We start from the raw sequence: 11327 nt of genomic DNA on the forward strand, positions 1-11327 counted from the left end.
CACTATGTCCACTGATGGCATTCACACCCAAACCCCCACAGTCATCCTCATAGGCACCCGAAAAAAATCGGGAAACAAAATTGTTAATTGTGTCTCTTCATTTCCCCTAAAGCCCAACTCCATTAATCCCCCCTGCTTGCTCCATGTGTGGATAACACTATCAAACATTCATGATCTACATCTTAACTCATTGAGTACCATACTGCATACTCTGAGAGACAAAGTTTGAATGTATCCCTCTCATATTATCGTTAATTTTTCCGCCTATTTAGTGTGAGGCTAGCATCTTTGGACCTCAAAGAGTATTAAGTTATGAAAGGCCCCTTCTTCAGGAACAATGTGTTGGTGAGTTCACTTGTGTCCAGTGTTGCAGTGTGCATTTTTACCCCACTAAACAGGCCTTAAGGATTTGTAATTTCCCTCCCTCCCTAGGGCCCTACATTGATCAATTTTCCTGAATAATATCCCCAATGGAGTAGCTATAATATGGTATTTTAGGACAATACAGTGTTACCTTGGTTTACGAGTGCACCGGTTTGCGAGTGTTTTGCAAGACGAGCAAAACATTCGCAAATTTGGTGCCTCGTAAACCGAGCTTGCCTCGCTGTACGAGCGCCTCCCCCCCCACCGAGAACCGGCCCCCTCCCCCCGAGAACCGGCCCCCCCCCCCCCGCTGCCATCGGGCACCCCCCGCCGCCACCTGAGATCCCCCAACCCACCCGAACCCTCTTCTTACTTCCCTCCGCATCGGCATCGCCGGCATCAGCATGTCCTGTGCCCGAAAATCTTCTTCCTGTGCCTGGCCTTGAGCATGTGCGCATGCTCAAGGCCTGAGAGTTCACGTTCAACGTTCAACGTGAACTCTCAGGCCTTGAGCATGCACGCATGCTCAAGGCCAGGCACAGGAAGAAGATTTTCGGGCACAGGACATGCTGATGCCGGCGATGCCGATGCGGAGGGAAGTAAGAAGAGAGTTTGGGTGGGTTGGGGGATCTCGGGTGGTGGCGGGGGGGTGCTGGATCGCGGGGGGGAGGGTGCCCGTTTGCGGGGGGGCCTTCGGGGGGAGAAATGCTAGTTCTCGTGGGGGGGGGGGAAGGTTTGGGGTGGGAACATATCAAAGCAAGTTTCCCTTACTTCCTATGGGGAAACTTGCTTTGATATACGAGCATTTTGGATTACGAGCATGCTCCTGGAATGGATTATGCTTGTAATCCAAGGTACTACTGTACTTAGATATCCCATAATAGTTCTCAAAAAATTTTTAATGTAAGGGCAGGACCATAATCCACTGTGCCACATGTATAACAAATCAAAGAAACACATCCTCCCAGATTTGAGAAGGCCCAGCTTCCTCACCACTCTATAGTGGTAGAACCTGCCCTCAAGCAAGCCAGGAGTGGTAGGACTCGTGCCTCGGCTCACCCAGGCACAGAGGCCAGGACCTTGGATTTGTTTGGGAGGAAGATGTTTCAGGCTTCAGTGCTTTTTTTAATATTCTTTATTCATTTTTAAAACTTACAATAAGTGCAACAGCATATAACATCAATTTATACTTAAATACATCACTTAATATCCTATTAAAATCTCATTCAGATCCCATATCCCTCCCTCCCACATATTCAATAACTTCCATCAAATATAAGAAAACATTTAATAACCCCCCCACACACATTATTTGTACTCGTAAGAAAACCCCCCAAAAAACCCACCCCCTTCCCCATCTTGGACATGCATTTTTAAGGGGAAAAAATGGTATTCATTGCAGTATTTTGTTAATGGCTCCCAAATATCCTGAAATTTCTTAAAATTCCCTTGCTGCATGGCAATTACCCTATCCATTTTAAATATGTGACATAGCGAGTTCCACCAAAAGCTATAATTCAGACGATCCCAATTTTCCCAATTTCTCATGATATGCTGTATGGCAACCCCTGTCATAATGAGTAATAGCTTGTTATTGTTAGAAGATATTTGGCTCCTAACTCTCATTGATGTACCAAATAACACCATATCATATGATAATACCACCGGATTTTCCAACAAGCTATTTGACCCCAAATTGAATTCCCAAAAACCTGTATCAATGGACAATAAAATAGCAAATGATCTAATGTCCCAGCTTCAAGATGACAGTGCCAGCATCTATTAGACTTAAAGCTATCTTACTTCTGTAAACAAACTGGGGTCCAAAATGCTCTATGTAACAGAAAAAAACAAGTTTGTCTCATAGACGCAGACACTGTACATCTCATCCTCCAAGCCCAAATTTGTGGCCATTGAGACGCAGTAATTTGATGCTTAATCTCAATGCTCCAAATGTCATGAAGACCAGTCTTTTGCTTCTTATTCAGAAATCCAGATATTCATTTATACCACTGAGCGGCCTGGTGTCCCAGGAAGTCCACCTAAAAACATAAGAGCGGCAGACTATACTGGTTACTAAGATTTTTCCATTCAGGGAACCCCACCTGAATGGCCTGCTTCAACTGCAACCATCTATAATTTTGTGATTTATTCAAGATCAAATTTGTGTTGCAATTGTGAAAAGTCAAGCAGCTTGCCAGATGAAATAACATCATCCAAAGTGCGTATACCTGCCTTCATCCAAAACTTCCAATGCTAATTTTCCACATCCAGTCCTTCCGGCTCACGAGCATGTTCTTGAGGTCTCTGGCATGCAGTACGTTATCTTTAGCTGACACTCTCCCATAGGAACAGGATGAAAAGCTTTGCCAGCTGGCTAAGAAGCAGCAGTAGTGTAGAAAGTATATGGCCAGGAGTGCTTCTGATACTCACTTCTTGCAGTGGGTATGGGGATGCGCAGACTGGCTGGGTGTCTCTGACTGGAGCTAGTGGTTGAGGACAAGATTGCAGACGTATTCTGCCATTTATTTGGGGATAAAGTGGAAGAGGTGACTGATCCACCTTGAACCGCAAGGTAATGGCGGAATAGAAATCACTAATGTAATGATCTAATTAAGAAGCATACAGACACTATCCAGTCCATGTCTCGGTAGCCTGAAGTGGCATCCTCCACAACTGTGAGATTTTATGTTGGCAGCGTAAGCACAGTTATAGTCCCAATGTTCTCAACCCCGTCAGCAGAAACATCAGTTGGCTCCCCAGTCAAAGCAAAGGATGAGCTTTTGACTGACTCCACCAGAGCTTAGCCACAGTCACAGTAACCAACCCAGAAGACCTGCTGGTTGGGGGGAGGCTCCCCCCCCAAGCAATGGTGGCCCCTCGTAACAGCCAACTGTTGGATTCTTCAAATAGCCCATCTCGGTTATACACTGAATTGGTGTCAATGATTACCAAATTGCACACCAAGAGCATCATTCTTCAGCTTTCCATACAAGCAGGTACTGCTTCAGGAAATCTCTGCCCTTTTGACAGCCAGTGTAGTTGAACCCCTGTCACCTGGAGAAAAAGGGAAGAGATTTTACTCCAGGTACTTTCTTGTGCCCAAGAACAAGAAAACAGGGGAGATTTTATCCCATCTTTGACCAAAGAGCCCTGAACAAATTCCTGGTCAAGTCGAGATGCTTTCCCCGGGCACTCTCCTTCCCATGGCTCAGGAGAAAGATTGGTTATGCTCTCTGGACTTGAAAGATACCTATATCTACATTTCGATATTCCTAGTCACAGGAGGTATCTCATATTTTGAATAGGGAAACACCAACATATTCTGCCCTTTGTCCTCGTGTCAGCTCCAAATGTTTTTACCAAGTGTCTAGCAATAGTAGCAGCGTATCTATGCAAACTGGGAGTATATGTGTTTCCCTGTCTGGGTGATTGACTGGTCAAGAACATGACTGGAGGGAGCCTTAAGAATCCATATACCAAAATAATTGGAGTGCTGAAGCTAGTAGGTTTTGTGTAACTACCCATAGTCCCACTTAATTCCTGTTCAGAAACTGGAATCTATAGGAGCCCTGCTTAGATGCCTTGCTACCTCAAGCTTATCTGCCTTTTGCAAGAGCAGACACTTTAATGTCTCTGACCTCACAGATTCAAGACTATCGGCAGGTCACAGCTCAGCACACATTTAGATTAATAGGCCACATGACCTTGACAGTGTATGTCGCACCCGTGGCACGTCTCCATTTGAAAAAAGCAGCCTCAAGGTACTGGGAACCTAGCAGAAGTGGATGTCATCTGCATTTCTCCAGAATTGAGTCAATCTCTTCTCTAGTGACCATTCATTCCAGTCTGACCCTGGGACACCCATTCCAAATTCCATCTCCTCAGAAGGTTTTAGGATCGATGCATCCAACTTGGGATTGGGAGCCCAAGGAGATTGACTTCACATCCATAGCTCACAACCCAGGGAAGATGGTCAGCACAGGACAGAGACCTTCAGATCAACCTCCTGCAGCTGAGGGTTATATATAATGCCCTAAAGGCTTTCAGAGATGGGTTACAGAACCAAATTGTTCTCATTTAAACAGATGATCAATTTGCACTGCTTTATGTAAGTGCTCCTACCCTTGTGTCAGGAGGCTGTGAGGATGTGGCAGTGTGTTTTGCATCCTCGTGAGTGGTCACTCAACATGGGCATATCCCTCAAAATCTTCCAAGAGTGGGGCACCCCCTTGGTGGATCTTCTTGCCACTTATCTCGACAACAAAGTTCCCCAGTTCTGTTCCAGGCTTAGATCACACAGCAGATTAGTGTCGGATGCCTTTCTTCTAGATTGGGGGACAGGTCTTCTGTATGCATATCCTGCAATACCTCTCATAGAGAAGATGCTGCTGAAGCTAAAGAAAGACCATGGGATTATGATCCTAATTGCACCTTATTGGCCAATGCAGATCTGATTCCATCCTTTTGTCTTCTGAAAAATCTGGAGGTCAGACTGTATTCTGACCCTCTTTACACAGAAAGAGAGATATTTTCTGTACCTCATGTGTTGTTGTTGATAGGGTACTTATACTCCAGTTTCCCCATTGATTTTTTTTTTATTTTTTTTTTTTTAAATTGAGGGTGTAGAGTTGCATCTCTAGATCTGCCTGAGGGTGTCTCATGAATATTGCTTGCTTACAGGAAAGACTCCACTAAGAGTTGCTACTAAACTGAAGAAGGTTTGCCGTTTGCTGTGAGGGCAAAGATCTAGATTCATTTGCCCTACACAAAAACTGCTTGAATACCTCCTGCACCTCTGACTGAGTCTGGTTCGAAAACCAACTCTGTAAGGGTTCACTTTAATGCAATTAGTGCTTACCATTTTCATCTAAGAGGTAAGCCCATCTCCATGCAGCCTCTAGTTATTCAATTCATGAGAGGTTTGTTATTGACTATTCCCACCTATCAATTCTCCTACTGTGTCATAGGATCTCAACGTGGTTCTCACCCAGCTGATAAAAACACCTTTTGAGCCACTAGATTCCTGGCATCTGAAGTTTTGACCTGGAGAGTGGTAATTATGGTGGCGGTTGCTTCAGCTCATAGTCAATGAGCTTCAGGCTCTAATAGCTGACTCAATGTACTAAATTTAATCACAACAGAGTAGCTCTCTTTAGGCAGGAAGGCTCCTGCACATGCACAGTGTGGCACTACTAGATTTTTCTATCATTAGAGTTAGTAAGCTCCATGCCAGGCTCCATCAATGACATCACCCCAGCTGTGAGAATATTCGGCCTGCTGTCCTTGGAGAACACCTGCTTATAGGTAAGTAACTTTGCTTTATTGGAGTTTACCACAGGTGTCACTAACCTGTGGTAACTCAGTACTGTAGGTTAGTGACTGACCCAGTAAATAAATATTAATGTGCATTCAACCTTACGAGTTGCTCTTTTTTGTGTGTGTGTGTGGGTTTTTTTTTTAAACAATTTGAACTAATGACAATTTAACATGTGGCTTGATGCTCTTAGGCAACTATGTAAAGGGATCGGTGCATAACAAAACTCGCCCTTATCACTTTCTTCCTGGCAGTTACTGAGTTGTCCCTGGTGTCTGATGGGGAGAGGCACAGGAGTGATTAATAATAATAATAATAATAGTTTATTTTTATATACCGCCATACCCATGTGAGTTCAAGGCGGTTTACATTGAGTTACATTAGGATCTGCATAGACAGGCAGATTTACAATTATTTGTCAGAATTACAGAGTTGTTATTAGAATTACAGATTTGTTATTAGAATTACAGATTTGTTATTAGAATTACAGAGTAACATAGTTTCAATTATTTATCAGCTTAATTTGAACTAGACAGAGGATGCGGAAAGAGGGGAAGAAAAAAAAAAAAAAAAGGAGCAGGCCTCATGAGGGGGCCAGATTGGGGAGGGGGGGAGGTATTGTCAGGGGGGGGGAACCCAGTCACTTCTGCTCTCTAAGGTACTGGCTTCAATATAGCACCAGGTGACACCTAGAGGTAGTGTCAAGGTATTACTGCTAGAGCTCAAGCTGCCAGATAAGGAACATGTGTTCTTGTTCAGCAGCTTGACCCCTAATGGTAGATTGTGAGACTGCCACTAGGGTCACTTGGTACCAGTTTCATATCAGCAGCTTAAGGTGCAGGAGTGGCTAAGAATTGTTCCCATTCCTTGTCCCATTAGACATTAAGGATAGTCTGGTAAGGGTAGTGGTTGGTAATTTATGTATGCACTGGCCCCCTTAAATATCTACCTGTGAACATTTGCATTAGGAGCCCAATTCTTCCAGGGAGGAAAAATAATGCCTCCTTATTTGTATAGCTTACTCTCAGAAACCAGAGCAAGTTAGAGTAGGGCAGCCGTGATTGTTTGTGATATGTGTTTTAATGGAGAAAGAGTTGCTCATCTGTTATGATGTGTGTCTGATTTATCCTGTCATCTATGAAGAACCATCTACCTGCCTTCCTAGGAAACTGATGCTTAATCTCTGCAGTAGACTGAGGGGACTGTTGAAGTAGAATAGGAAGTCCTAGAAAACCTTTTTCTGAGTTGGAGCTATTTGTCTGACCTCACCTATTTCTTTGTATCTGATTTTATCCTGCTGTCTATGAAGAACCAGTTAAAGAAATGCAATATTGCTTACCTCTATTACTGGCTGGGCTGAATCTAGGAGCAGGCCAATGAACAGGCATCATGGTTGGGGGACAGATTGGTAGAGGGTTAAATAGCCATAGAAAAATCAGAGTAAGTTCTTAGTACAAAGGAAAGCTCTATGAACTTAAAATCAACATTTGTGGTGTGTGTTCTGAATTTTGGTGACAGTTTTATTGTATATCTTCTTTGTTTAATATAGTTAAATTTAGATTATACATTTGTATTCTTCCAACAGAGAGGAAGAATAGAAGAAGTGGTGGTTAGTGATGAATGTAGAGGAAAGCAACTTGGAAAATTGTAAGTATCTTTTTGGTAAAACTCTGTTTTGAAGGCTCTGCGAGTTAGAAGTTTGTGCTCATTGTTCTGTCACTAGGTGGCAAAAAGCTTGCAAAATCAATCTCATGAATATTCATTGTGTCGGAGTTTACTCTCTTTGATAGAAGATCTTATTTTTGTTTTAACTGTTCTGACTGTTAACAAATGGATACCATGCGCCATGTGAAAATCCCTGGAATAAAGTGTAGAGATATTAGCTATTTGCAGCTAAGCTAATTTAATCTTGGCATTTGTATTCCACCGTTTCCTCATAAATTCAATGTGGGTCACTGTTCCCTCTAAGCCAGTGGTCTCAAACTCAAACCCTTTGCAGGGCCCCATTTTGAATTTGTAGGTACATGGAGGGCCGCAAAAAAAATAGTTAATTAAAGAATTAACAATTTTGCATGAGGTAACACTCTTTATAGTTTACTAGTCTTTAAGCCCGTTACATTAACGGGTGCTAGAATAGATGTCTGTCTGTCTGTGTTTCTTTATCTCTCTCTCCTTGGCCGCTGTCTGTATCCTTCTGTCTCCCCCTCCCCCCCCCCCCCCCCGAGCAAAGCTGTCTGCCCCCAGCACCCACCTCCCCCCCAAATGTCTCTCCATGGCCCTCTTCTGTCTTCCCCCCCAGAGCAAAGCGGTCTGTCCCCAGCACACCTCCCCCCAAAGCAGCCCCCTTTCCCTATCTCTCCATGGTCCCTTCTGTCTCCCCCCAGCACACCCCTCCCCCCAAAGCAGCCCCCTATCCCTCTCCCTGTCTCTCCATGGCCCCTTCTGTCTTCCCCCCCAGAGCAAAGCTGTTTGCCCCAAGCACACCCCTCCCCCCAAAGCAGCCCCCTTTCCTTCTCCCGCTGACTCTCTCTCTGGCCCCCTTTCTCTGTCTGTGTTTCTGTCCCTCTCCCTGCCCCTGTGTCTTTCTTTCTTTCTGTCTCCCTCCCTCCCGCTGTCTGTCTGTCATTTTTCCCCATTTCCCTGTGCAGCAGCATTTCCATCCCACTTCCCTATGCAGAAGCAACAGCATTTCCCTCCTATCCCCCCCTTCCTGTGTAGAAGCAGTAGCAGCATTTTCCCCCACTCCCCCTTTCCCTTCTCTTACCTTCTCTTCCCTGCTCCTTCGGCCCCTCCCCCTTCTTTTACTGTCGTTGTCGATCCGGCCTGCTCCTGACCCTCCCTCCGCCGACAAACCTCGGGGCTCCAGCCACGTAGGCAGCACTTTAAACATGCTGCTTCGCGGCCTTCTACTGGCGATTTCCTCTGCCGCGTCTGTCTCCGATGATGTCATCAGAGACGCGGCAGAGGAAATCTGCAGAGAAGGGCGCGAAGCAGCGTGTTTATAGTGCTGCCTACGCTGCTGGAGCCGGGAGGCGACGGAGAGGGCAGGGGGTGCTAGCGGCCAGCAGCCGCCGCTCCGCAGGTGGAGAGCAGGGAAGGGCGTGCATGTGCACTTATCTTGCCTCGCGTGAGTCCAGACGGTAAGCCGCACATGCGAACTTCCTATGGGTCGCTACAGCTCACGGAAAATGGACGCACGCATAGGAAGTGCGCATGCGCGGCTTACCGTTTTATTATATTAGATAAATCTTTCCTTTTGACTAAGTATTAATAATAATATTGTCATTTATAGCTAAAGAGACATATGAGCAAGAAACTTTTTTATTTTACTTTTGTGATTACGATAAACATACCGAGGGCCTCAAAATAGTACCTGGGGGGCCGCGAGTTTATGACCACTGCTCTAAGCTGAGGAAGAGTCATCCACCTACAGTCCTGCCAGTGGAAGGTGCTATTTCACTATCCCATATTCAATAATGAGAGGCTAGCAATCTCTACAGGACTCCAGGGAACCTGCCTGTCCCAAGCTATTGAAAACAAAATATTGAAACTCCATCCCCCACTGGCAGCAATGCAGTTGGAGGACTCCCACTCAGCTTAGAGGGAACAGTGGTGTGAATCACAAAAGGAACCAGAAACAAAACAACTAATAATTCACATATTAAAATTAAAAACATCACTAGGGTAGATGGCGGCCTAAACTGAGGGCTCTAGCTGTGATTTTTCCCTTCGTTATGTACTCGGACTAATTTGAGAAGCTCTCGTTTGCATCGGGGAACAGCATAGCGGTATGAAACTGATAACATCCCAAAAAAATCCGATGTGGAGAAGACAGTGGGTCAGGTGGTTGAGAGACCACATGGTGCGGGAACACCTGAGGAGCCTGCACACAATTCGTCCCAAGCAGGGTCTGAAATGGAGCGGAGGGTAGCAGATCTATTAGAAGGAGAGCAACTTGAGGTCCTGACAGTGGGGGAAAACAAGATGCTTCCAAATTGAAATTTTTCTTTTTTTTAAGTTTTTGTATGCTCTTTTATATGCATTTACTACATTTGCATTTTTATATATTGATATGTATTTTTATAGTAATTTGGTATCTTGCTTTTATTGGTTTCCTATATATATTTCTATGAATGATTTTTGAGTATGCATGTTTTGTTTTGTTTTGTTTGTAGACTCCTAATGAAGGTACTTTTAAGTACCGAAATGCCGACAGTGTTGAGTCTTTTTATTTGCCAATAAAGATCCCATTTGGAAGCATCTTGTTTTCTTCCACTTTTTGTATTCTCTTCTATATTTACTTGGGGACCCTTTATCGCTCTCTTCATTGAGAGATGTGTGAATAGCTAACGGAGGTAAAAACAGAAATCTCCGTGGTGGCCACACATGAGAGAAGCAATTCAAGATCTTAAGCATGACTTTGAATGTACATATTGACATAGTTAAGACCTGAGTAGACACTTCTGAGGACACTGTGGCAGTGGCACAATGAGGAAGTAGAGACACATGTATTTTGCACTAATTTAATAATATCTGACTGGTGTAATGGAATTGGAATCAGTATAACATCGGCATAGCTATAAAAGCTAACATCCAAATACATTTTTATCTATTGTAAAATAAAAGTGCAATTATTGCAGAAAGCTATGGTCAGCACACCTCTAATTTGTAGCTGAATATTTAAATTTAAGCAATGATTTTAAACACTGAAACATACTTAGGTAATGCACTGATGTATATTATTTATCTTCTTTCTTCTAGATTAGTTTCAGCTCTTACACTGCTCAGTAAGAAACTGGACTGCTATAAAATTACACTGGAATGCAAGCCCCAAAACGTGGCTTTCTATGAAAAGTTTGGTTACTCTTCTTCAGAAGAAACTTACATGCAGAAGAGGTTCTGGGATTGAAAACTTGCAGAGAACACTTTTTTATATGACAATTGGTGAAGAAATGTTTACTGCAAACTTCTTGCAACTTTCTTCAGTTTATTTTTCTGCAGACCTAATATACCTGTAAATACTAGACTTCAGATCAACAAGAATATTTAATAAAAAATTCATAAAAAGCAACTTTTCAAATACAGCTTTACGACATGAACATGGAAAGGAGAAAAAAAGCTAGATTGACTTTTAAATTTAAGAATTTTACATTAATCAGATTATAAGAAGAAAAGCTCTTGGTCTTTAACCAAATATATTTTTTATCAAAGTTTCTCTTGCATTGTATTTTTATACACTTTTTGCTTCATTCCTTGGTGGTATGAAAGGACAGGTAACAGAGAAGTGCTTCTGCCTCCCCCCCCAATATCCCATTAAAGCAAGATGTGTACACTACTTGCCTTGAAAGATCTACTGTTCTTTGCAGTAAACAATGTAATTTACCCAAGAAAAGCAGATGTAGATAGGGAGACACATTTAACAGAGCAAGTCATATTTCACTGACATCATAGCTGAAGAGAATTCGCATTCTCTAATTCAGTGTGTCGCAAACTTTCTGGCGCACTGACGTCATGCACATGCGTAATGTCATTGTGTTGACGTCTGCGCATGCGTAGAGGCCCATCTAGCCACTTCGGTGGAGGGATCCAGGAAGAGGGGAGGTATGGAGAGAGAAGGAGAGTCATCTGCGCAGGCGCAGATGACTCT

At 43.6% G+C, this 11327-nt stretch overlaps 1 protein-coding gene across 3 annotated transcripts in view; it reads left to right on the top strand.

Annotated features, from left to right (window-relative positions):
* GNPNAT1 (glucosamine-phosphate N-acetyltransferase 1) overlaps nt 1–11015 on the top strand; it is a 52146-nt gene extending 41131 nt beyond the window's left edge. For all 3 annotated transcript variants that reach the window (XM_033935601.1, XM_033935602.1, XM_033935600.1), the window contains 2 exons: nt 7266–7327; nt 10442–11015. In XM_033935601.1, coding sequence (XP_033791492.1) covers nt 7266–7327; nt 10442–10589 — 210 coding nt within the window. In that variant the 3' untranslated portion in view covers nt 10590–11015. The remainder of the gene's footprint in view (nt 1–7265; nt 7328–10441) is intronic.
* Nucleotides 11016–11327: the final 312 nt, after the last annotated feature.

Source organism: Geotrypetes seraphini, chromosome 3 (assembly GCF_902459505.1).
Source record: "Geotrypetes seraphini chromosome 3, aGeoSer1.1, whole genome shotgun sequence".
NCBI classification, from domain to species: Eukaryota; Metazoa; Chordata; class Amphibia; order Gymnophiona; family Dermophiidae; genus Geotrypetes; species Geotrypetes seraphini.